The sequence below is a fragment of the Pan paniscus genome, chromosome 9 (assembly GCF_029289425.2).
Source record: "Pan paniscus chromosome 9, NHGRI_mPanPan1-v2.0_pri, whole genome shotgun sequence".
NCBI lineage: Eukaryota > Metazoa > Chordata > Mammalia > Primates > Hominidae > Pan > Pan paniscus.
This window is the reverse complement of record NC_073258.2, coordinates 118,573,956-118,601,217: the sequence shown is the minus strand read 5'-3', so window position 1 is coordinate 118,601,217 and position 27,262 is coordinate 118,573,956. Positions and strand designations below refer to the sequence as shown.

Here is a 27,262-nt window from a genome sequence, read left to right as displayed (position 1 = left end):
TGCATGGAACATGCACAGAGCAACCACCAGCCACACCTAGAGATGTCAAGGAAGCTTCACAGAGGAGGTCAGGTTTGGAATGAACCTTCACAAAGCAGGTGGGGGCAGGGGAAGGGCACTCCAGGGCATGTTCTTACCCTCTTCCTCTTCCTCTACTTCTGCCTTTGCTGGCTCAACAACAGACATGTTGACAAGGAAACCCCAAAGCTTACTCAGCTATTTCTAAGGGAATCGGATGGGTGGTCCCACTGGTCTCTTCTGAACGATCTACCTCTTCTTGCTTTGCACTTTTCCTGTGTTTACCATATTGACCTCAACCATTATGAGCCCACTGGTGAATCCCCAGCTCCACCTCTGTACCCCCCCATTCACCAGTGGGTTCATAGTCCCCAGCACACCAGCCACAAGCACAGAATTCTTCAGGTTTCCCCACAAGCATCCAGCCTCTGGATACCCTGAACTTGATTGCTTTAGTCTTTCATATCAATGCCAGGGAAAGTCCTTCTTTTGATTCCTTTCTTGCTCTATCTGCACAAGAAGGTATGGGGGAGGTGGCAGGTGCCATGCTTACTATATTCCTAGGAGGGGTGACACTGACTGTAATAGATCCTACAGTTTCTGACAATTTCAGTGGTTTAACCTAATTGAAGTTTATTTCGCATCCATGCAACAATCCTGTAAGGGTGTTCTGATCAGAGGGAGACTTTCTTCCACAAGCTTTTTCCATCTTGGGAGTTTGTCATCCACATTGTTGTCTACTTCTAGCCAGAAAGAAAATATAAAAAAGACTCATTCACTCCTTAAGTGCTCTAGCCTGGAAGTCATTTCCACTGACATTTTATGGGTACAGACATGTCATATGTGTCATGTGGCACCACCTAGACAAAATTGGGCTGGGAAAGGCAGTCCTTGGCAGATCCCCCTGCAGGAGCCAGCACTCATTTCAGAGGACAACCAGCCATCTCCACTCACCATAGGAAGGTGGCTGCATCCTCAGAAGCCCAGCCTGGGCAGAAACTTAGAGCTTAGGCCATTTCTGTTTCTTTCCCCTTAGAAAGCAGACACTTTCCTTTCTCTCTCAGGGCATTCCTAGGACATAAATTGACTGGCAGGGATGTAAGGGTATGGGAGAGGGGCAGGGAAATAAGTTAGAGAAAAAGCAGGATCTGGATGGGAAAAGAAAAATACATTCCTTTGGCCCAGGATATCTATAGAGGCTACCAAAATTACGGATGGCGGGGGGTGATAGGGTATTCTAAACTGGCGCAGAATCTCCAGGGAACTGTGTGTGTGTTTTGGGCAGGGAGGGGGTTGCAGTGACATTGTCCTATGTCCCTGGAGCCTAGGCACCTCCAAGTACCAGCCAAGCCTTCTGGCTTTGTCAACTCTATTGACTGCTGAATTTCCATAGAATTTCTCTGGGAAAGGAGTGCCAAGTGAGTGTGCTGGGCAGGAGAAGGGGGAGGCTGTTGCAGGGAGAGATGATGGCTCTTTACAGAAGGAGCCACTTACAGCCTAGCAGGTGCTCCAGCTGCCTCTGGGCTTTGGTTAGATTCCCAGGGATCATTGTTCCCCATAATCACTTAGCTGTGGTCCTGATGCAATTGGGTGGACATGGGGACACGCATGTGAAGTCCCAGTGATGGCCATGATGAGGATAATGATAATAATAGCCAGCATTTGCTAAACGTTTGCTATGTGCCACATGCTGTGCTGGACACCTGATGTATATTATCTCCTGTGAGCACAAGAATCCCGTGAAGTGGGCATTGTCTTCATTCCTAATTTACAGATGAGAAAACAAAGGCCAAGCGAAGTGAAATAAGCCTCCCAAACTACATGACTGCTGCATGGCAGAGGTGGATTTGAATCCAGGCTCTGACATTCAGCTGCTTTTTTTACACTCTGCATTCAGCTGCTCTTTTACACTCTGCACCAGAGTCAGGTGGAATCCTCCCAAGTGGGACCTCATAGGCTCTGCTCTCTGGCTCTGCGTATCTTTCCAAGAGTGGCAGGGTGAGACAACTCCCCAAAGAAGGCTAGGCGCACCCATCAGAGTGTCACATGAGCAGAGGCTTAGACCATGTGGTTTCTGGTAACTTGGACAAGAGCATCATGAGTGGGAGGAGGCCCTCGTCCACCCCGGTCCCAAGTGGATGGTTTCTGGGAGGCCCTGTCAAGTCACAACAAGCTGTCACCCAGGACACCTCCAAGTCTCCTTGATGTAGGTGGATGGCTCTGAAAGGAACATGCCGTTCATTCCCCGTCTCCTGTGCACTGGCCCAGGCTTCCTGTCCCTAGGAAGGCTGCCACCCAGTCCAGTAAGTAAGCGTGCTGTACCGATCTTACAATGGGTCCTCCCAGAGAACCGGGAGGACTGTGCTCAGGAGATAAACAGCCCTGGACCTTCTGGGACAGGAGGTCTTGAGACCTCTGAGAAAGGTGAGGGCATAGCCTGGTCTATGGTCCTCCACGGCTCACTCCTGCCAATGGGACATGGGAGGTGGACATAACAGGAGGCCTTCTCTGTCCAAGCCCTGAGTCCCAGAAAAGGTTGTCTACTTTTCATAGAAGGAAGGAGCTGGGAATCTGCTTTGAATAATTCCTTCTAATTACGCTGTGTTGTAGCGGAGAGAGCTCTGGAGTTGGAATCAAAGTACCTGGAGGTACAAATTCCAACTCTACTACTTACTCAGCTATGTGGTCTTAGACAAACCATCCTCTCTGTTTCTTCATATGTAAAATGGGTGTATCTGGCCTACATTCGTTGTGAGATTAAATGGGACGATCCATAAAAACATGCAGGGCAAAGTGATTAGCATATCATGACCTCTCTGCAGATGTTGAATTCGCAGCGAAAGGGTCAGATCCTTCACCCTCAGGCGCTTCATCAAACACATGACATAGGAGAGAGAATTTTGGATAAAGCTTCGAGTCCTAGGAAATTTGCCATGTCTCTCCATAAACTTTGTTCCTAGGCTTTTAGCAATGACCTGATCCTCCACGGAGGTGACGCTACCACCTAGGCCAGGTGGATATTCTCAGCTGGTGGTCCCTCTAAGTCGTGGAGCTCCATGACTTACAGGAGCTCACCCCGCTCTCTCTTATCACTGACAGGGCCAGGAAAGCTGCCTGTCCCTGGAAGAATTCTCCTCTGGGAGATGTTAATGTCCTGCCCTGGCAGACTCTGACTGCTCAGCCAATGGAGTTGGGCAACTCAGGTCTGTGAGGGGCATTCATCTTCAGCCCCCACAACTCCTCAATCCACAGCCATCTCCTGCCCCATACCGGTGTCTGGGAGACACTTCTTAGTCTTCATCTTCCTGGAACTCTTGCAGCTTCTAACCATTGAGTGCCTCCTACTTTATGACATTGCCATGACCTCTGGGACATGGACTTTCCCAGGTCCCCTTCCTGCCCTCTGGCTGCTCTTTCTCAGTCTTCCACAGATTCCGAAATTGTGTTCCAAGGAGACGTCCCCAGCTCTCTTCTTTTCTCTTGGTAAATGGTAAATGCTCACCCTGGGCCATCTCATCTATTTCCAGGATTTCCAACATACACCTATGGAGCCAGCAGGAATTTGCTCCATGTCACTAAAGCATAAAAAATCTCACCTTTCTTTTTAAAATCAGATGAATCTGACTTTGAACTGCTGCAGCCTAGCTGAAAAACATCCCTTGTCACCTTCCTCCCCAGAAGAACTTCTTGCCCATTGTTCTCCAGGTTGGGTACTCCACCTGCAGCCCTTGTGGGTACCCCTCCGAGTACTGTACAGGTAAAGGGCATAGTTTCCAGACCTCTGTTCTCCATGCCCTCACAGTGAGGGACCTCACTGTTCCTGGGTCAGACTGAGGCTGCTCCCCTATCTTCAACCCTCAAATCTTCTTCCCCTAGCAGGTAGTTCAGGCCTGTCTCTTTTATGAACAGTGCACAAAGGCTTGTAAATTCTCTATGGGATCAAATCCATTCTTTCCTGATAAGATCATGACAGAAATCAGGATGAGTATAGAATTCAGTAATTGTGTACACGTTTTCATGTGAACGTAAGTTTTCATTCCTCTAGGATAAATTACTATCAGTGGAATTATTGTATCCTCTGGTAATTGTGTGTTTAACTTCGTAAAAAACTGCCAGGCTTTTTCTAGAGTGGCTATACAATTTTTCATTCCTACCAACAATATAAGCATTTCGTTTGTTCCGCATCCTCACCAGTATTGTCAGTATCTTTTTTTGTAGCCATTCTAATAGATGCAACAAGATACAATGCTATCTCCTTGTGGTTTTAATTTGCATTTCCCTAATAACTAATAATGTTGAGAACCTTTTTTATGTGTTTATTTTCCATCTGCATATCCTCTCCGGTGATGTGTCTGTTCAAATATTTTACCCATTTCTTTATTGGGTTGCTTCTTATTGCTCAGTTTTGAGAGTTCTTTATATATTCTGGATACAGTCTATGTTGGACATGTGATTTACAAATATTTTCTCACTTTGTGGCTTGAATTTTCATTCTCTTAATTGTGTCCTTAACAGACCAAACATTTTTAATTTGGTAAAATTCAACTTATCAATTTTTTTCTTTTTAGATTGTGCTTTTGCTGTTGTATCTAAGAACTCTTTGCCAAATCCAAGCTCAGGAAAATTTTCTCTGATATTTTCCCTTAAGAATTTTATTGTTTTATGTTTTACATTTGGGCCTGTGATCCATTTTGAATTAATTTTTGAATACTCTTGAGGCCTAGATTAAGGTTCATTTTTATTTGTTTGCAAAAGGATGTTTAGTTGTTCCAGCACCATTTGTTGAAAAGACAGTATTTTTTCCATCCAATTGCCTTTGCATTTGTCAAAAATCAATTGAACATGTTTGTGTGGGTGTAATTCTTGACTATCTATTCTATTTCATTGATCTATATGTCTGTTCTCACAATTATGCCATGCTGTTTTAATCACTGTAGCTTTATAGTATGATAGAATTGAGTAGAGTGAATCCTCCAAATTCATCCTTGTCCAAAACTGCTTTAGCCATTCTGGTTCTTTCACATTTTCATGTAAGTTTCAGAACAACTTGCCTATATTTACAAAGAAATCTGTTGCAGTTTTTATTGGGATTGTGTTAAATCTATAGGTCAATTTGGAGAGAATGAACATGTTAATTATATTGAGCATGTTGCTCCATTTATATAGAGCTTTGATTTCTTTCATCTAGGTTTTGTAGTTTTCAGCATACAAATCCTGTACCTATTTTGTGAGACTTACAGTTAAGTATTTACAGGTTAACATAACATTTTTATTAAAATAACTATGTTTTTCAAATCAAAGCAAATAAAGAATTTTACATTGTTTACACTGCTTTACATTTTTGCAAGTCTCTTTAATGTCTGGCTTAATAAAAGATAATTGGATTCTCATACTTGGTTCTATATTCAATCTGTTGTTTATGTTGTTTTTGTTGAAATAAATGAAGAAAATCCAATCTCACATAGATATAGAGTTGGAAGTGGAAGGGTATTTAAATGGCCTTTTCAGATAATTCTGGATCCTTTTTTAAATATTATACTTAATCTTGAGAAGTGGCAGCTTCTTGAAGGTTAGTCGCAATGTGGAATCAGAAACCATATTCATTAATTTTTTTGTATTGTGTTAATTTAAAATCTAATTAGACATTGGTCTATCTTGCACTCCGAAATGGGTATTTTACACATGCCTAATTTTATACCATCATTCATTGATCATTTGGAAAATGTTGGCTCTCTAAGTTATAAATGACTTCCAAATGTTAACACATTTCATTATACAATACCAAAAACTACGTGTATTAATATCACCACTGGAAGTTCTAGCCAGAGCAAACAGGCAGGAGAAAGAAATAAAAGATATTCAAATAGGAAAAGAAGAAGTCTAACTATCTCTCTTCCCTGATGATATGATTCTTTACCTAGAAGACCCTGAAAACTCTGCCAAAAGGCTCCTAGAATTGATAAACAACTCCAGTAAAGTTTCAGGATACAAAATCAATGTACAAAAATCAGTAGATATCTATACGCCAATAACCTTCAAGCTGAGAGCAAAATCAAGAATACAATCCCATCTACAATAACCACACATACACACAAAATCTAGGAATACATCTACCAAGGAGGTGAAAGATCTCTACAAGGAGTACAAAACACTTCTGAATGAAATCATAGATGACACAAACAAATGAAAAAACATTTCGTGCTCATGAATTAGAAGAATCAATATTGTTAAAATGGCCATATCACCCAAAGTAATCTACAGATTCAATGCTATTCCTATCAAACTACCAATGCCATTTTTCACAGAACTAGAAAAAACTATTATAAAATTCATATGGAACCAAAGAAGCGTCCAAACAGCCAAAGTAATCCTAAGCAAAAACAACAAAGCCACAGGCATCGTATTACTGGACTTCAAACTCCACTATAAGGCTATCGTAACCAAAACAGCATGGTACTTGTACAAGAAAAGTCACACAGATCAATGAAACAGAATAGAAAACCCAGAAATAAAGCCACACGCCTACTGGTATCTGATCTCTGACAAAGTCAACAAAAATAAGCAATGGGGAAAAGACTCCCTATTCAATAAATGGTTCTGGGATAGCTGGCTAGCCATATACAGAAGAATGAAACTGGACACGTACCTTTCACCATAGACAAAAATTAACTCAAGATAGAGTAAAGATTTAAATGTAAGACCTCAAACTACAAAAATCCTACAAGAAAACCTAGGAAACACGATTCGGGACATCAGCCCTGGGAAAGAATTTATGACTAAGTCCTCAAAAGCAATTGCAACAAAAGCAAAAATTGACAAGTGGGACCTACCTAACTAAAGAGCTTCTGTATAGCAAAAGAAACTATCAACAGAGTAAACAGACAACCTACAGAATGCGAGAAAACATTCACAGACTATACATCTGACAAAGGTCTAATATCCAGAATCAATAAGGGACTTAAACAATTGAACTAACAAAAAACAAATACCCCTATTAAAAAATGGACAAAAGACATGAGCAGACACATCTCAAAACAAGACATACAAGCAGCCAACAAACATGAAAAAGCGCTCCATGTCACTAATCACCAGGGAAATGCGAATCAAAACCACGATAAGACACCATCTCACACCAGTCAGAATGGCTACTATTAAAAAGTCAAAAAACAACAAATGCTGGGGAAGCTGTGGAGAAAAGGGAACACTTATACACTGTTAGTGGGAACATAAATTAGTACAGCTACTATGGAAAGAAGTTTAGCGATTTCTCAAAGAACTTAAAAACAGAACTACCATCACTGGGCATATATCCAAAAGAAACTAAACAGTTCTACCAAAAAGACACATGCACTTATATGTTCATTGCAGCACTATTCACAACAGCAAAGACATAAACTCAACCTAGGTGCCCCAAAACTTGGATTGGATAAAGAAAATGTGGTATATACACACCATGGAATACTACACAGCCATAAAAAAGAACAAAATTATGTCCTCTGCAGCAACATGGATGCAGCTGGAGGCCATTATCCTTAGCAAATTAATGCGGGAACAGAAAACCAAATACAGCATGTTCTCACTTATAAGGGGGAGCTAAACATTGGGTACTCGCGAACATAAACAGGGCAACAATAGACACTGGGGACTGCTAAAGGGGGGGCGTGGAGTGGGGCAAGGCTTGAAAAACTAACCATTGAGCACTATGCTCAGTACCTGGGTGGCGGGATCAATTGTACCCCAAACCTCAGCATTACACAACATATGCCTATAACAAACCTGTACATGTACCCCCTGAATCTAAAATAAAAGTAGAAATTATGAAAATATTTAATATAAAAAATAAATAAAATGTTCATCATGCTTAACAAAAAAAAAATCACCACTGATCTCATCAGAAAAGTTTTTACAAATTGGGAAGCTGTCAAGCTCTTGATAAAGGATGTAGATTCTCTAAAATTCTAATTTTTATTTATTATTTATTTATTTATTTTTTGAGATGGAATCTCTCTCTTGTCGCCCAGGCTGGAGTACAATGATGCGATCTTGGCTCACTGCAACCTCTGCCTCCTGGGTTCAAGTGATTCTTGTGCCTCAGCCTCCCAAGTAGCTGGGATTACAGACATGCGCCACCACATCCGGCTGATTTTTGTATTTTTAGTAGAGATGGGGTTTCACCATGTTGGCCAGGCTGGTCTCAAACTCCTAATCTCAGGTGATCCACCCACCTCAGCCTCCCAAAGTGCTGGGATTACAGGCATGGGACCCCGCGTCCAGCCTGAAGATTCTAATTTTTAATTGAAAGCTTAAACTATATCATTAGTAACAAATATTGTTGTTTGTTTTCCCTGAGGCGATAAGCTCATTTTACTAATTTCTGAAAAATAATTGCCAATTCTCAAGTCTGCATAATTATAATTTGTCTGTTGATCTTTATTCAAGTAAAAGTGGTGTTTCGTGAAAAAAGCAGTTAGCTTAGCATGCAGCTCAAAAATACAAGTCTTTTTCCTTGAGAGAAACTTGGCACTTTGGTATGTAGCAGAGATCCTCTATGCATGCTTCCCATTTTGTCACACTAAATATTAAAAAGACGTGCTCAGGGTTGAAATTTAACCATATTAATAATTTTTAATAATAATTTTTGTGGCTTCTTCAAGGATGTTCTTAAGTGAAACTGGCAAGTATGTGGAGGTGAAGAACAGTCACTACAAGTACTGTGCAGGTTGGTGCCACTGTCTGATTCCTGCTGAGGAGACTCCCCCTTGCTTCTGTGCCATTGGTGCAGATGTCAACACAGTGAAAAAGACAAATGACATCATAGCATCATTATGAAAATAGTTTTGACCCTGCTGCCTCCCTGAAAATGTCTCTGGCTCCCCCAGGAGTTCTCAGACCCTACTTTGAGGACTGCTACATTAGACCATACAAGACAAAAAAGCAAAATCCAGAGATATTGATTTGAACTCTACTTCCTGGAAATTCTACTGGAATCATATCTTTATGTCATCCTCACTACTTTTTCCGACTCTCAGGGAAAAGTGAACAATCTGTCATCTGAAGAGGCCTAAGTCTAGTCAGCTTTATGCTGTGATGTTGGGTCTTGTTGAAGAAGATGGATGAAAATCTAACTGCAGTTTAATAAAGAGCACAGTGGGTGGGAGAAAGAAGAGTGGTTGGGAATTTGCATTTTCTTAACTTCCTGGGTTTGATGCATCCCAGGTGAGCACTCAAATTCTAGTTAGAAACACTTCAATAATTCTCTCTGGGTTTCAGGAAGCATATCTGATATAGTCAATATCAGCGATGATGTCTGGATGGGTTCAGTTTTGTGGTTGGGACTAGAGATCAGAATCCATCAGTTCCTCTCTGATAATCCCTCTAACTGGACTAATAGATGAGCCAAATTCAATTGAATTCAACAAATTGTCACAGGCACTTATTAGTACCAAGAATTGTCTGAAACGCTGGGAACAGAGGCTGAGGTTGGGTTAGAGGACACACACCTATCGGTAATTCATCACAGTATTCACCTAGCTGGCCATTCCTACTCTGGTCTTTTTTTTTTTTTTCTTGATTGTGTTTGTAATTTTGTAATTTAGTTCTCATTTTACGAGCATTTAAAAATAATCCAAACTGGCTAAGCACAGTGGCTCACACCTGTAATCTCAACACTTTGGAAGGCCAAGGCGGGAGAATCACTTTAGGTCAGAAGTTTGAGACCAGCCTGGACATATTGAGACCTCATATCTACAAAAAAATTTAAAAATAGCCAGACATGGTGGTGCCTCCCAGCTACTTGGGAGGGTGAGGCAGGAAGATCTCTTGAGCCCTGGAATTCAAGATTGCAATGAGCTGTGATCCAACCACTACCCTCCAGTCTCAGTGATAGAGGTCCTGTCTCTAAACCAAAACCAAAAAAAAAAAAAAAAGTCCTGAAAATTAAGAAAATAATATAAAATGTGCCATTTATGTGTGCCAAGCATTGTGCTATAAACTCATCACATTGTCACATACCTTATCTCAATCTCTCCAAACATTATGAGGTAGGTACTGCTACAAAAAAGAAAGTAATCAATCCCACCATCTAGAGGTAAATACTGTTAGCATTTTGATAAAATCTTTCTGGAACTTTTTCCATACATCCATAGATAGATGTCTACAGTTTTGTATTAATGGGATCATATTATACAGGTTGTTTTGTATCTTGATTTTTTTTCTCAGCTATATGAGATGAACACCTTCCCCATGAGGTTAGATATTACAAGTAGTCCTCCTTCATCTGAGGGGAATATGTTTAAAGCTCCCAGTAGATGCCTGAAACTGTGGCTAATACCAAACCCTATCTCTCTCTATCTCCATCTATCTATCGTCTATCTATCTATCTACCTATCTATCTACACACTCTCTATATATATATATACACACACACTCTCTCTCTCTCTATATATATATATATACGTGTGTGTGTATACACACACTATGTTTTTTCCATACATATATACCTATGAAAAAGTTTAATTTATAAATTAGGCACAGTAAGAAATTAACAGCAATAACTAATAATAACATAGAAGAATTTAATAACATACTGCAATATAAGTTATGTGAATGTGGTCTCTCTCTCTCAGAATATCTTATTGAACTGCTCTTACCCTTCTTGCTGTGATGAAGAAGGGACAGAGCCTGGTGGCACAAGGTTTCATCACACTACTCAGGATAGTGTACCATTTAAAACTAAGGAATTGTTTATTTCTGGAATTTTTCATTTAGTATTTTCAGATCTTGGTTGAACACAGATAACTGAAACCATGAAAAATGAAATCATGGGCCAGTTACAGTGGCTCATGGCTATAATCCTAGCACTTTTGGAGGTGGAGGTGGAAGGAACACTTGAGCCTAGGAGTTCGAGACCAGGAGACCAGTCTAGGCAACACAGTGAGATCCTGTTTCTAAAAAAAAAAAAAAAAAAAATTAAATCGTGGATTGGGGGGACTCCTGTACTTTCCTTTGTAATGGTTTCAGAATATTCCATGGTATGGATCTATCAGTTTACTTAATCCATAAGTGGACATCTAAGTAGGGTAGTTTCCTACATCTAAGTAGGGTAGTTTGCTAATAGTATTAATATAAACAATCCTGCAATAAATTTCTTCATGCATTCTCAAGCAATGATCTCCAAAAGGTAAATTCCTATAAATAGGATTGTTTACATTTGTACCCTAAATGCAAAACTGTTTTTTAGAAGAGTTGAATTCACTTCTATTCCTCCAATGATGTCTACTGTAGCTTCAAAGAACGCAAAAGGCTGACAGAAAAGTGCATGTGAATGTGTTCTTATATGGATACCTGTGTGTATATGTCAGCTTTCCACATGTGTGAGGGTTCATTTATTCATTTAACATTTTGAGCATCTACCACATCTACCATGAGGCAGAGAGTCAGGGATTCAACTGTAACAAACTCAACATGACTCCAGCTCTGATGGAGTCAAACATATATCTTTTTAAAATAAAACAACTGCCATCAGTGCATGAAGAAAAATTATGTAAAGATATGACTGCCTGTACCAAGGGTCTGCCCTGGTCTGGTGATGATGTAGGGGAGATCAAGGAAGGCTTCTTTGAAATGGGAATATTAGAGCTAAGCTCTGAAGCACGAGAAGGCATTCACTAGATGAAGAGTAGGAGGAACCGTGTTCCAAGCAGAGAGAAAATTTTTATCTCTTGTTCCACCCTCAGCAGGAATATCTTGCCAAGCAAATCTACTGCCATTCCACACACACGAGCAGTCCTGCCTCTCCGCCTTTGTTCGCTCTTCTCCCAACTCTTTTTCCTCCCAAGGCAGGAGGCCTATGACTCAAAAAATGCAAAGAAGCCTGGAGAGGCTGGAGCCCAAAGAGAGAGTGGGAGAGTGAGGCCAGCAGGTACTGAAGATGTGCCTGATCTTGCGTGTCTGAATGTGTACATGCAACGGTGCATGTGTGCGCCTCTAAGCGCTGTTGGTAGGTGTACTGGTCTCTGGCTATCAAGATGCATTCCCCTGACCAGAAGTATAAACATTCCTTTGGGCTGGGCCCAGAGATCTGTGTTTTCACAAGCCTCTCAAGGTCTGTGAAGCATGCCCAAGTTTGAGAACCACTGGCCCGGAGGGCGTGTTTGTCTGATCGCACCTGTGTGCACGAGGCTTGGGGATATTTGACTTGCAGGTGGAGATTTGCATCTAGGCATCCTTGTGGCAGACAGCCCACTCTGTCTCACTTGATTTTGTCCTCTCAGAGCACTCCTGAGGTTAGGGCAGGCACTCTGGGGCACTTAGCACATATTAAATGTTGATGGTAATGACAGCAGCCAGACGTGTCTCCAGCTGAGCCTCCGTTTCTTACCAGTCCCTGGGTACAGCAGCCACAAGTTGCCCTTCTTTTATCACCATAGAAATCTGATCTCAACTGTGCAGAAAGCAGGAGGTTCACACTGGGAGAGCAGGAGAAATGGCCGATTAGGAGTGGGAAAACATCCCGTACTTCTCTTAAGCAGATTGCAGGGACAAAGGAAACCATTTCTGCCCACCCCTGGCTGATGTCCCTGGGTGTGCAGAGAGAGACAGAGAGGGCAGGGGTAGGCGTCCAGATCTCAGCCCCACATGGGGCAGGGGTCAGAGATGGCCGGTGACTGAGAGAGGGAGTCCTAGTGTCACAGGATCAGGCATGGTGGACCCCCTGTGGAGCAGGATCTCCTCATGGGAAGAAGGCACCAGGAGTGCAGAATGCCTGAAGGCTGTGAGCCAAAGTCACATCTCCCCCAAACCAAATCCCAAGCAAGTACCTGCTTTGCAACCAGATTCCAGTCCTGGCTCTGCCACTTACCAACTGAGTGACTTTGGGAAAGTTGCTTCAACTCTGTCAGGCTCAGTCTCCTTGTCTCTGAAATGGGGATAACAATAAAATCTACATCCCAGGGCTGTTGTACAGATTAAATGAGATGACAAGTGTGAACTGATCAGTACCATGCCAGGCATATAGTAAATGCTCAGTTAAAGTTGGCTGCTGTGTTTGCATTGCTTTCTTGAGGCCTCTCCTGCCCAGAGAGTTACATTTGGTCTTCTTGCTCCACTCCCTGAACCAACTCCAATATTTAAATTGGTATGGCCAGGGTCCTACAGACGTGGGGATGGACCAATGGCTCTTTCTTTCCTCCTGGAGCACTTAGTTTCTGGGCACCCTGTAAAGGCCTGAAGTAGTAGGCATATTCTCTGCCCCACAGTTTCTGATGGCTTGCATCTCTGCACCCACTATGACTTTACATCATAATGGTCTGCTGTGGGGTGAAGTTCGCCATAAAGAGAGTCATGGGTGAAATGGGGATAAGTAATGCCCAGCCTGCTACGTTGTCTAGGGATAAGGTGTGGGACATGCCCGGCTCCAGGCCTGGCACATAGTAGGTACATAATAGGTTGTTAAAGATTAAGTAGATTAAGTTCTATCTTGAGATGAATCAAAGTGGTGTTAGTATAAGAAAGTCAAGAGATGAATAGTTATTGAGCTATTATAATTATAGTTATTATAATTATCAGCCTGCAGGTCCCACCCAAGTCATTCCTACCTCTGTGCCTCAGCTTGCCTGCCCCCACCCCAAACCCTCCTCCTCCTCCTTCACGGGCTCTTCAGGGAGATGGCCTTGACCGGTCCCATCTCCGTTCTGATCCGTCTCTTACTCTGGATACCTTTGGTAGTAAATATAGTTATTATAATTATCATTGCCAGGCACCGCGGCAGGTATTTTACCTGTGTTATCTTCACGAATCTTCCTAATTACCCTATGAAAGAGGTGGTGAGTATCACTGATATAATCTTAACAGATGAGGAAACTGATGCTCAGAGAAGTTAAGTAACTTGTCCAAGACCAAAAGTAATTAAGTGGCAAGTCCTGGAATTCAATTAATGATTATTTGTGCTCATTCTGCTACCGCCCTACTGCCTTCCAAAAGAACCTCATTCTTTGGCATGGAAACTGCAGACAGCATTGTTGATCTCTCTGTTGAGCAAGAATTATTTGCCAAAGAAATAAATGTACCAACCTGGCTCATTTTGCCCACTCTGACCACGGGGTGAATTCTTCCCGCTACCTGACCTTGACCCTTCCTACAACAAGCAAAATCCCTTTTCTCTTGTTCAGTCCTCAGCAGGACAGCTGGGAAGATTTAAACAGCTTGCTCCATGACCAGCGGTTCTTCGGAGAATGGAAAACTAAAAATAAACTCTGTTGGGTGGCGTCTCCGAGGCCTCTTCCAATGACAAAGAGAGGCTGGACTTGGAGGGGAGGGGAAGGCAGAGAGCAGAATCTGGACACCAGGTTTGGAAGCCCTCCGCCTCGCTGATTTAGTGCCTGGATCTGGTCCTCTTCAAGGCCCTGGTGAGATTTCTTATCAGCACAGTGGGGCCCAGGACGGCTGTGTTAAAGGCCCTCCCACTTGGGCGCCAGCCAGTCCTCTCCCCTCTCTGCTGGTGGACGAACCAAATAAGACAAACGGACTTCGTCTTATTTGGATGGAAACTTTGAAACCCCTGTTCCTTCCCAGTAGAACTTTCTGAACCTGCCAAGTAAGCAGCCTGCAGGTCCCCTGCAAGTCCTTCCTACCTCTGTGCCTCAGCTTACCTGCCCCCACCCTAAACCCTCCTCTCCTCCTTCACGGGTGGCTCTTCAGGCAGACGGCCCTGACCGGTCCCATCCCCATTCTGATCCCTCTCTTACTCTGGATACCTTTGGTAGTTTCACCTTATTTGGGACATTAATAATCAGCACTCACAAATACATAGGTTAGCTAATATTTTTTAATGTTTTGAACATTTAGGAAATTCCGTGTTTTCTCACTCCTCGGTTAGGATGCAGAAATCACAAGGGATGGATGGGGCAAGGGAAGGGGGACTGAACCGATACTCAGGAGATCTTGCTCTGGTCCTGACTCAGCCACTGACAAGCTCTGTGTGACTCTGAGCAAGTCAGTTCCCCTCTCTGGGCCCTGGTCTCCCAGTTTGTAAAACATTCTCAAAGGTCTCATCCAGCTCATATATTCCATGGCTCGGCTTCCTTTGACTCACCTCGCCGTGTCTGGTTCAGGGCTTTGCACACAGAAATCTCTTATGCCCCACGTCTTCCAAGCTCTGCTTTTCTGAGGCTGCCTGGTCTCTCTTACCACGTGTCCCTGGCCCATGCTGCTGTGGCTCAAGCTCACTGCATGTTCCAAGACTAATGCTCACTGTGTTGTCTGCGAGTCATGCATGAAGCAGCCCAAGGAAGAATTCAGTGGGAGCCTCAACTCATGGTCCCAGGGAGGGCCTGCTAAAATACAGATGCTCAGGTCCCATCCCTGAAGAATCATGGGCTTGAGGTGGGGCCTTATCACCTTGCTTTAGTCATCTGCTGCTGCACAACAAAATGCCTCCCGATTTTGCATTTAAAAAAACAACCAACGAACTTGCTGATTTCTGAGGGTTAGGAATTAGGCAAGGCCCGGCTGTGTAGTCTCTGGTCAAGGTAGCTGGAGAGGCTGCCTTCAGCTGAGAGCTGGGTTGGGAATGTCCCAGAAGACTTCAGGTCTCTCCCCACATGGTCTCTCTCTCCCCAGTATGGTAGTCTGACATCTTGTTTGTTTGTTTGTTTGTTTTTTTCTGGAGATGGAGTCTCATTCTGTCACCCAGGCTGGAGTACAGTGGCACAATCTTGGCTCACTGTAACCTCTGCCTCCCGGGTTCAAGCAATTCTCCTGCCTCAGCCTTCTGAGTACCTGGGACAACAGGAGCATGCGCCACACCCAGCTAATTTTTTTTCTATTTAAGTAGAGATGGGGTTTCACCGTGTTGCCCAGGCTGGTCTGGAACTCCTGAGCTCAGACAATCCGCCCGCCTTGGCCTCCCAAAGTGCTAGGATTACAGGCGTGAGCCACCGCGCCAGGCTAGTCTGACTTAAGAGGCAGCATTCAAACAGTGAAGGCAGAAGTTGCAGGTTTCTTAAGGCCCAGTTAAAAGTTATACAATGATAAGCCTGCCTCTTTCTGTTGCTCAGAACAAGTCACAGAGCCAGCCCAGATTGAAAGAGAGAGGAAACAGACCCCTCTCTCAGTGGAAGCAGTGGCAAAGCTTCATTGCAGAAGAGCACAAGGGAGGAGGACCTGTTGCTGAGGCCATCTTTGGAAATATAACTGATCACAACTTTAAAAACACTTTCCAGATTAGTCTGATGTGCTCAAGGTCTGTGAACCACGTCCCGGGAAGTCTGGTCCCACCTCCCCCTTTCTCCCTGCTGTCAGATGATGAGCAGCACCAGGCTGCCCCCAAGGCTGATGGGGGACTAATTATTGATGCATCTTGGTTTTCTCTGTCTATATCATTCCTATCTTTTGCATTCAACAAATATTCATCATACACCCATTATATTGACATGTGGGGAGGGGAGGGAGAGGGTTAAAAACACCAGCCAGACAGCTTTCCCATCCTCAAGTTACTTGCCATCTAAAAGTAAACAACTTAGCCAACCCTTGGGGCTGAGTCATTACATCCCTTCTGATTCCTAATTAGAAAGTTCCAAGCTAAACTTAAGAAGATAACTGCGCATTCTCTTTTTAACAATGTGCGGGGAAGATGTGGAAGATGTGTTTTAGGGCTCTATAAATGTTTAATAATAAATAATAAGTGGCTGGAATAGTGTTTTACAGCCAGCACCTCCCACCGGCCATATCTAAGGTCCTTACAAGGTATGAAAAGTAAAAATCAATAGAGGTAACGTTTCAAATGGTGGACATCAAACATGACTCTGGTCTGAGGAGCAATTACACTAACAGTATCATCAAAGAGATCATTAAATTACAGGAGGGTTGGGAGCATGGAGAAGTCAATGGACCTAGGAGTCCATTAGAAACAGACAAGAGAGACAGTGCCTCTATGGCCACAGTGTTCTGCTGACCTGCCCAGCGCTCCACTTGGGCACCCAATGTCATCAGAAATGAGCTGCTTCCCCAGGAAAGGCCAGGCACAGCCCTGGGATGCCAGGCCTCTGGCCACTGTTATACCTTCCTTGGAAGAAATGCAAGTTTGTCTATAGGCACTGAATTTTCCCTACAGGGAAGGTCCTTTCTACCCTCCTGGCAGTTAGACTGCAGGCTTCATGTGACTTCCTTATAAACAAGTTCAATGATCTACCAGCCCCAAATCATTTTTATTGTTTGTCTAAACTCCAGTTCAGGCTTTGGGGTGGAGGTGGGAGTGGGAGGTGCCAAAGAGAATAAGTGGATTCAAATCAGTCTTATTTGCCCAGCAGACATGATTGGGCTAGTGGGTTATTGTCTAGTTGCAAAGCTGTTCTCCAGACTGAATGGAGGTGCCTACTGGGTCCCTACAATTCCTCCTTGCTTAAAAACTCAGCTACAGCCTCTGTTCTGAGCCTGGAGCCAGTGGGCTGGAAGAAAGTGTATGATAAACAGGTGCCTCTCCCCACGAACGCTGGCTCCAAGCACTCAGGGAGGGGCGGGGAGTTCAGGCGCCTGCTTATGCTAACAGGCTGTCAGCTTCTCGGTGCAACAGGAAAGCAGAAATACGAAGCTATTCTGGTCTTGTCTAGGGAGCCATTATGTCTTGAATTTCCAATGTCATTATCTCCAAAGGGCAACATTGCTCCGTTTTTCTCCCATTTGCATTCACTGGGAAAAGACAAATGGGTGCATATTTGCAGAGAGGAGGGGCTTGGGGGAGGAGTGGTCATGTGCTCCAATTTGGATCACCAACAGCTTCTGGAAGATGCGTGTTCATAATTAGAGATCGGCACCTCGAGGTGACATTTCACACTTACCAGACAAGTTTAAGTTAATCAGGCAGCAATTGGTTCTCTAGACTAATGGGATTGGGGTGGATTTTTCACTTAGAAACAAATCTCATTCGTGTCTTGGCATGCCTAGAATAATGCTTTTTCCTTACATATGTTATGGTTTTCCTGCGGGAAGACAGAGTGAAATTTTATTTCAGACTTCCCTCACTCTGACTGCCTTTGCTTTCTCCCTTTCCCCAAAATCAAGATCCTGATATAAAGGTATCTAAGTAAGGAAACGGATTGTGCAGGACCCATTCTATGAAGAGGGATGCCAGTGTTTATTCTTCTGATGTGTGGGCACGTGTCAGGTGTGTGTTACTGGGCTGCAAGTGGCAGGTCAAGGACTTTTAGAGGAGAAGGACTTGTGCTGAATTTCTGCTTTCTCAGGATGAAAGCCTGTCCTCCCCAGCTGTTCCAACCCACGTACATCAGTTAGGCTTGTATTGGCTGTATGGAACAGAAAACCAGCTACAGTCGCTTTATGTAATAGGAGTTGAATTTGCTCACATAACAAGGAATCTGGGATGAAGCCATTCGGATGTTGTTGACGGCTCTTACAGCTTCTTGTCCTGCCATCCTTACTCAAATACTTATTTTCTTCATGGTTGCAAAATGGCTGCTTCATCTCCAGGCATCACATCCATGTTTCTGACAAAGAAGAAGAATGAGGAGGAGGAAGACAGGAAAGAACAAAGGGTGGAGGGCAAAAGAAACATACCACTGTATTTTTCTTGGAGCAATGCTGTTCTAATCTCCTTGGCCAGAACTGGGTCATATGGACACCGAGAGTTGCAAAGGAGTCTGAGAAAATGAGTAGTTTGAGCATACTGCTGCTCAGTTAGAAAAAATGTTCTGATAGAAAGGAAAAAGAAGAGAACCGAAGCTGGCTAGGGACCGAGCAGTGTCTGCCACCCTATCCCAACAGCTCTGTGAGTAGTCAGGGAATACCTGCTTTTCATCCCCCAGGTCAGTGCGATGGTTACCTGCTCTTCCTCTGGAGGCAGTCTGGCCTGGGAGGTCCCCAGGACTCACCATTCAGGAGAAGGCCTTCATTTGAAATGATCACAGCCCTGTGAGGCTCACTATCCATCTCTCCTCTGACTGTGGCCTCGAGCACCAACTACTTCCTCTCTTCATCTTGGCAAGAGAAAGCAAAGCTAATGAATTTCACAAGTGTGGTCTAGGCACAGGGTATCAGCACTCGGGGAACCAATTCTGAAGACTCTTTGAAGACTTATGGCTAAGACCTTTGGTTAAGGCAGGAGGTTGCTGGCTGGAGATCAAAATGAATGTGGAGAAGTTGGTTGGAGCAAGACCAGGCAGAGTCCTTCAAGTCAACAACTACAATTCACTTAAATTCAACAAGTTATAAGTGGGTCACCACACATGATAGTGGGGTCTATAAGTGGAGTGAGAGGCCAGGTCTGACCTTAAGGAGTTCTCATTCTATTAGGGCAGCAGACACATGAAAGTAAACATAGCAAAGTTGAGGCTATGATAAGTGCAATTATAGACGTAGAGACAAAATGCTGTTAATTACAGCATGGATAAGACAGCTTTCATTTTTAATAAGGTAATATTTGAATTTAACTTTGCAGCATAGGTAGAATTCTTGTAAGTAGAGAAAATAGGCAGAGGATGTTTCAAGCAGAGAAAACTATGTAAACAAAGATTTGGGGGTAGGAATCAGGCAGCGTATTTGGATAACTGTGCACGGCTCTTTTGGTCTGGGACACGACATTTACAAGGATTGGAGTGATGAGGGTGATGGGGGGAAATAGGGCAGGGAATGGGTCACGAGATGAAGCAGGAGAGGCAGGTGGGTGTCAGGTTGTAAAGGCTGAATGTCGTGTTAAGAATTTTGACTTTAACTTGTAGAAAATACGGAGCCATTGAAGTTTTGAATCGCATTTGTATTGGGGAAGATAACTCTACCTAGAGGTAGGGGGACTGTGGCAGAGTCACCAGTGGGAATCTGGTGCCAGAGACCTGACCTAGAACAGGAATGGTGGGCAGGAAAGGAGGCACTGGGGGAGAGGTCTGAGCGTGGCATGTGTTCTGCAGGGTAACTGGATTGGGGGCAGTGCCATTCATGAATTCAAAGAAGACATGAGAGGGAATGGCTTCAAGCCGTGAGAGGATGGATAGGGAGTGGACTGGGAGGATGGATTGGGAGTGGGCGGTGCTGACTCCCAGGGATTACTTGCCTGGGTCTCCTGGGGAGAGGACTAGGCTAGAGATTGTGGACTCATCAAGACTAAGCAGGTGGTAAAACCCTGGTTGTGGATTTAGATTGTCTAGCAACTGCATAAGATGACCAAGGACTCAACACAGCTGCTTGAGGGAGAAGTTGGAGGAGTTTGACAAAGAAAGGTTGGAGAGAGAGGAAGGGACCCAGGATCAAGGAGTGGTTTGGAAGTGAGCAGAGCTGTTTCAGCCAAGGAGCTAGGAAACGATTCTGTCCTAGGGGTTGGGGGTTTGGCATTTGGCTGAGTGGGGAGGACACACATTCACACCTGTGCAAAGCCAAGTGGGTATGCATGGACACAAAGTAGCAGTCAGTGGGCAAGATCGGCTCCCTTCTGCAGCCTACCCCAGGATGAAGTGGCACCCCACTAGAAGGGATGCCTGCTAGGAGGGGTGAGGGTCTCTCCCCTTTAATTTCCCTTTTAGGCCCTCCGTGTCCTGTGTGACCAGGACACAGGAGATCACTCTGTGACCTGTCCGTGGCTGTGTGACCAAGGCACTGACATGCAGAAGGGCTATTTTGCTGCAATACAAGGGACCAGGGCAAGTCCTCTCCAGATGGGATTTTAGCTGCACATTTGTGAGTTACTTAGCCCAGAGCAAGCTTCAAAGCATAGAGCAGTCCCTGATGCTCCCAGCAGTTATACTGTCCTCTCCAGCTCCAGGTCTTCCCATGGTTCCAGTTCTGGCGGGTGGGGAGTGTTTCAGGAATGGTTTCCACCCTTTCTTACCCTACTTTCTCCACGGCTGCGCAGCCCTGCCCTGGATCTTTTTTTGTTCTTTGGGCTTGTAAAGAAGCAGGATTCTTTAGTGGGGATCAGGCTTATTTCTCAGCTTCATGTTAGTGCTACCCCCACACAGCCCCCTGAACCCTGACTTGCAGGGTCCACCAGGAACATCCCAACCCAGCCTCTCACCAATTCTTGCTCAGAACAGTTTTCATGATGCCCATCAGTGCTTCCCAGGATAAAAGCTGGAATCACCAGGAATTGTTGGGCCAGTCCCACCCTGGCTCCTTTCACACCATGCCCCTTCTGCCTCAGGGCCTTTGCACATACTGCTTCTGTTCCAGAGGCAGAATCATCTTCCCACCCTGACATCCCAATTCTTGGCTCCTTTACCTCATCTTCTTAACATCTCCTGACCTTTCTCAAATGCTATATCTTCAGGGCTCTGAACTGTGTTTTAATTACACGTTTATTCATGGGAACATTTGCTAAATCTCTATCTCACCCAGGGGCCACATCTTTCCTCTCCACAGTATATCCTCAGATCTTGGCCCGGGTCTCAGTGAAGAGTAGCTCCTCCTGTCCATACATGGTTGAAAGAATGGAACAGCTGGCGACCTCTTTTTATGAATGCCCACATTTTTCACAGGGGGTAGATGTGTTTATTTCCTGCTAAAAGGGAGATGTGACTCACCCTAGAACAAGCTTCTGTGCTGCTTTGTAGCTGTAACACCCCAAATTCTTCCAGCAGTACCCCTGGATGGAACGTGATGAAGCACTATTTGAGAGTTAAGCCATGGCGGTTTCTCATGCACATTTAGTTCCTGTTATCCCTCTGCAGCCTGGGCTGGTCAGCATTAGGTAGGGGGACCTGGGAAGTCACTGGGCCACACACTTCAGAACTCTCTGGCTGGAAATGGGGTTGAACCAGAAGGTGGCTTGGCTTTGGAGTTCTGAACTATCCTTTCCCAAATAGGCTTGCAAAGCCTGGGCTTGACGTGTCATCACTAGTAGGTGCTCTAAAAAGCACAGAGAGGTGGCCAAAAGGCAGGATTCAAGGGCATTTGGAGGGATGAATATACCTGCCTAAGGACATAGGCCTAGAAAGGGGTGTGGTTTTAAATCTGCCACCTAGAACACATGAAAAGAGAAAAGGACAGTTGTAATGCTGTCCTCAGTTTATAGAGGAAAAGACAGGAACGGAAAAGGGTTAGGCATGCAAATAGGCAAGATTTGAGTCTGGCTTTGGAGAAGGAGCTTTAGCATTCACAGGAACCCCAGGGACTTCAGGACTGGGCCAGAGTGGCATCCATTCAGCCAAGTTCCATGATTAAGAGGCCAGAACTACCCCCTGAGGGGAGGCTTTTTGGGGGCTCTTTCTCAGTAGCTATTTATGGTTCCTCTGCTGGTTCCAAAGTCTTCTTGAGTTCATGTATATTTCCTGCCTTGGGGTTTTGAGACCTGACCTTTCATTAAAATAATTAGATCATCTAGGGCAGAGCTGGAAGAGACCTCAGGATCATCTAGTCCATCTCCCTATTTTCCCAAATGAGAAAACAGGCCCAGAACTGAGGGCAGCAGAGGCAGGGCTAGGTTTCTTCCCAGCAGTATCCATCATCCCCGGCTTGGGGTTTGTAAGGACGTCTCCGTGGCCCTACCTAGTAGGGCCCCTAATAGTAAGAGCCAATTTCTTGAGCACTCACTATGAGCTAAGCCTCCCATGGGGTCAGTCTCTAATCACCATTTTCCCACGTGAGGAAATAGACTCAGGAGCTGAGTGCAGAGATATGCTCCAAGTCGCGTCACAGGCAGGGTTGCCGAGCCAGGATTTACATCTTCACATTCAAAGTTCGTCATCATGAATTTCGACTCTTGGGGACTGGGCTGAGGACGGGGTGGTACTGCTCCTGGCAGGGCCAGAGGTGGACGGGGATTGAAAAGGGGGTTCAAGGCAGCAGATCTATGGTTCAGGTAAGGACCACCCCCCAGCTCCCCACCTGCCTGTAGCTGAAAATGACAACTACAACTGGAGCTGGCTCCTGCGCCCACGACACAGCCATTCATGCTTTTGGTGCACATTCCCCTTAATTACCAAGGCTCCCAATTAACGTGGGCTGCTGTGTCTGGTGCTGGGTTATTTTCTCCTATTTTTCCGTTCCTCGGGGTTTACTATTGCAGAGAGACACCAGGTCTGTCATTGTGCCTGTCTTGCTCCCTTCCCACCCTAACCAGAGGGAAACCGAAAAGCAACAGCTGATGGCAAATCCGCTCCGGCGCTTGCACGCCTCCTCGGCGGCAGTCTCCTGTTGCTTCTCGGAGCTTGACTGCCCTTTGGAAAAATCTCTCCGCCCCCCGAGAGGAGAGAGGAGCAGAGGACGCGCGCGAGCACGGAGCGGGAGGACGGACAGGGAGAGGAGGAGAGGGGGTCTGCGCGCGGCCGCTACCCAGAAGCCAGCGGACGGCAGCACGGAGTGGGCTGTCCCCGAGCCCAGCCCCGAGCGAGCCCCCGCCCCCGCCCCCGCAGGACGCGCCTCCCAGCCCGCCCGACTCCTAGGAGGAGGGGAGGCGGGAAAGCAGCTCAAGCCTCACCCACCGCCCTGCCCCCAGCCCCGCCACTCCCAGGCTCCTCGGGACTCGGCGGGTCCTCCTGGGAGTCTCGGAGGGGACCGGCTGTGCAGGTAGGCGGCTGGGGAGGTGGGCAAAGTTGGCTCCTTTTTCCGAGGAGGGGCGAGGCTCGGTGGGGACCGATCTCTGGAGCGCCGGGAGCGCCGGGGTTTGTGTGTTCAGTGGGTGTGTGCGGTCCTCCGCGGTCAGCTGCGCCGCGGTCCCCGCCTGGGCAGCGGGAAACCGGGCTGGGGATGTAAACAAGGAGATCGGCGTCGGAAGAGAGAGGAGCCTCTAGGGGAGGCAGGCTGTGGCGCCGGGGGTGACGCTGGTGGCTGGGAATTGCTCTCAGTGCTGCCTTGAGCTTGGGGTCAGGGTTTTCAGGAGAAGGGGAAAGGGCTGCGCCCACCCTTTATCCATGAGGACTTTTCCCTTTGTTACTTGGAAGCTGTGGACACTTGGTGGAGCGTGGGGAATTACGGACGAGGGCGTGTGGCTGGGTGTGAGTGTGGACTTATGAGCGACACAAAATGGAACTTGCTGGTTTGGTGCTTGGGGAAGGTGGGGCTGGGCAGTGGGCACAGGATGGGGGCGCAGGGAAAGAAGGATTCTAGCGCTCGGGGATTCATGAGAGTGCATCATTTTTTCCCTCCTTCTTGTCTATCCATCCAATCCTGTTTCCTTTCCGGGGGGCCCTGGGGTCCGCCATTGCCCCCTTTCCCCAGCAGGGCTGGCCCTGGCAGAGCCTCCCCTATTGTGTCTCCCGGGCTTCCATGGAGAGTTGGGTGTGCAGCCTGGGGCTCCCAGCGCTGGCTTCTGGCTCTTACAAGTGGTGGCTGGTAGAGGAGGCACCCGAGGGTGGGAGCTGGGAGCAGCCTCGCTGGAAACATGGGTCTGCCTCGTCACCTGCTGCAAGCCTGCACGCTCGCGGGACCGTGGCTACTGGAGGCTTCTCCCCACCAGTGTGCTCTCTGCCACTACTTCCTTTGTCTCTGTGGCTTCGTGCTGTCTGGCTGGGCTAAGATTTCCAGCTTTGAAGATGGATCAGTGGGCATCTCAGGCCCTCTCTGAAAGGAGCCCCCTTTGGGGATCCAGCCACCCTCATATTATGGATGTGTATGTCTACGTCCGCAACTTAGCCTTTTGCACGTGACTTGCCTGGTCGTTGCCATGGAAACTCCTCCATTTCTCAGCCTCCCTCTTTCTCCTGCCCATTCCTCACCTCCATATCTCCTCCCCTCCCCCCAATATGGTTGCCTAGATACTGGTTATCCCTGGCTAGGAGACCTAGATATCTGGCTCCTACACCCAATTGCAGTGGCCCCTTACTCACACCACCCACTTCACACACACTGCACATCACCAACACCACAAACACATACAGACATATACCACACTACGCAATCAACACACCCTCACACTCACACCACACATACATATACATCATACCTATACACACATACACACCAAACACACCGCATATATACCGCACCACCACACACCACCTGCAATGCTACACTGACACCCTACATGCGCACTGTGCATGCACACACACACACAGTACATCTAAATAAGTCTCAGGCTGGGCTGAGGCAGGGGAGAGAGAGGGCAGTTTCCTTCCTTATCCAGCCACCTCCCTAGGGGTGTGGAGGGGAAGAGATGGAGGCTCAGGAAGCCCACAAGGAAAACCCTAACATCTCCCTGGGAACCCTGCAGAGGAAGGTGGAGGGAAAGGCACTGCCAGATTCCCTCAAAAGAGGAGCCCCTTCCCTAAACCTGGAAGGGAAGGTTGGATAAAGAGTGGGCGCAGCCCTTTTCCCTCCTCCTCAAAGCCCTAGTCCGGAGCTCCAGGTGTTAACGAGAGCCATTCCCAGGTGCTGGGCTCCAGAGGCTGGGCACTGACCAGAATTTCAATCTCTCCACTGACGCTGCTCTTTTCCCTGACCCAGAGAAAGCCTGAGGCTCTGGGAGTCATCCTCACCAGCAGAGGATCAGGCCAGCTCTGGGACCATTGGAGGCTCTGAGCCCTAACAAAGGAGAGAAGGAAAAGTGGTTACTGTCCCAGGAAAGCCAAGGAGGCCAGGCCAGGGAGGCAGGAAGGGGAGGGAAACCAGAAAGAGGGAAGGAGAGGGGCCACAGGAGTCAAGAAAGCGAAAGTTAGGGCTACCCGCCGTTGCCTGGGGTTCAGGCCACCCTCTCTTCCTGGCACGTTTTCCTGCTTCCCCCCTGGCTCCTCCAAACAGATCTGTGCATCTAGGAGAGGAAGCGGGTGTGCAAAGGGCTCTAGGCTTGCCAGGGTTCTCCCAAGATGTGTGGCTTCTATGGTTGTCAGACGGTAGGCGCCTGGGGGAAGCATTTCCTTCCTGGCTTCCATCGGATCTTCAGACTGACCTGAGGACCGATTTCATTCAATCATTCAAAGAACTGTTTTAAGTGTCTACTGTGTATTAATTGCTGGGGACATGAAGGTGAGGAGGGAGACACAGTCCCTGACATCGGAATCCTAGGTTTCTCAGAGCCGGAAGAGGCCTTGAGGGAGCATCCAGTGGGAACACAGTGGGGGAAACTGAGGCTCAGCAGTCACGTGGCCAGTAGTCGCTGAGGCCTTCTAACTCCTCGGCCAGGATTTTGGCCTTCACACTGCCTGTCCTGCAACCCTTGCTTTCTTTTCTCAGTCACCATCAGAGATGGTGGGTTGATGGAAACCTTTGGAGGGAGAGCCTTTGGTCGGCTGGTGACTGGGACGCCCTTCCAAAGTGAGGGTCCCTTAGTGGGCGGGTACAACCGGGGAGCCTGCTTCACTATGTTTTCTTGGAAGGCGAGGCTGGAAGCTGTGGCAAGGAGATGGGGGAGAAAGGGCAGTTTCCTAGACCCTGGAAATTTCCCGTCAGCCTTGGGGGAGTCTGCCCACTGAAATCTCCCCTAAATAAGAGCACCTCCTCTCTTCCTCCCAACCTTGTTGGACTTAGTCGGCCGCCATCTGGATGGCAGACTGTGCCAGGCAGCCCCCCAATATTCACCTTCGAACAAATCACCTTCTGAGCACCCTGAGGGAAGCAAACCAGTCAAGAAAGGCACAGCCCCAAGGAGGCAGGGAGCCTGCTGTGGAAAGGCCGGGTTCTAGCCCCAGCTCTCCCCCTGAGCTTCCGTGCTACCGAAAGGCAAATGCGTTCATTGCACAAATATCCCTTTGGATGCAAACTGGGCTTCTGGTGAAATCCAGAAATGGCTTGGACTGCTCTTCAGCAACTGAAAGCCTTTCGGATTTTAGACCTTTGTTTCCGCATCTGTCAATAGTGGGGTTTAGATTCATGATTTCCAAGGCATGTCTTCCTCTAAATTTGTGTGGATTATACAATCTTGAAAGAGATCCCTTTTCTCTCCAGGTACCAAATAGTACTCATTATTTCATAATACAGGGCTGCAGCTGAGCTGAGCTGAGCAGGAAGGGGCTGGGCTCTGGTTACCCTGGAGAAAGTCTCCTTTTCATCCAGTGTGGCAGAAGGTGCCCTAGAAGCTGAAACCAAGTTTCTTTCTTTAGGGCTGAGGGAGCCAGCTCCTCCTGGATGCTGTGGTCTACCTGGCCTTTTCTACCAGGCTGCACACTGGAGGCGGGCGGCGGTGGGGGGAGGATCTTTAAAGAGTTGTTCTCTGGAAGAGACAACTGGAGAGGACTGGGCTGTCATTTTGGAGGTCCATGAAATCTTCTGCAGGGAGAACCCCTGGCCAGCTGGAGAGTTGCAATGAGAGATCCCGGTCGGGAACACAGTGCTCTGACACTGTCCCTGATGAGAGGCAGGACATCTCCGGCCG

At 46.4% G+C, this 27,262-nt stretch overlaps 2 protein-coding genes across 6 annotated transcripts in view; both read left to right on the top strand.

The window, feature by feature from the left end:
• Positions 1 to 25,480, top strand: part of TMPRSS13 (transmembrane serine protease 13) — a 40,194-nt gene extending 14,714 nt beyond the window's left edge. Inside the window, exons 11-13 of the mRNA XM_063608328.1 lie at positions 20,544 to 20,660; positions 23,078 to 23,523; positions 25,399 to 25,480. Of these exons, the coding sequence (XP_063464398.1) occupies positions 20,544 to 20,660; positions 23,078 to 23,523; positions 25,399 to 25,480 (645 nt within the window). The remainder of the gene's footprint in view (positions 1 to 20,543; positions 20,661 to 23,077; positions 23,524 to 25,398) is intronic.
• FXYD6 (FXYD domain containing ion transport regulator 6) overlaps positions 22,664 to 27,262 on the top strand; it is a 40,526-nt gene continuing 35,927 nt past the window's right edge. For 3 of the 5 annotated variants that reach the window (XM_008973506.4, XM_008973504.4, XM_063608288.1), the window contains exon 1: positions 23,246 to 23,523. The gene's annotated coding sequence lies outside the window, so the exon portion shown is untranslated. Of the gene's footprint in view, positions 22,817 to 23,245; positions 23,524 to 27,262 lie in introns of those variants that run through there. The other 2 variants (XM_008973507.4, XM_008973505.4) reach the window with 2 other exon arrangements.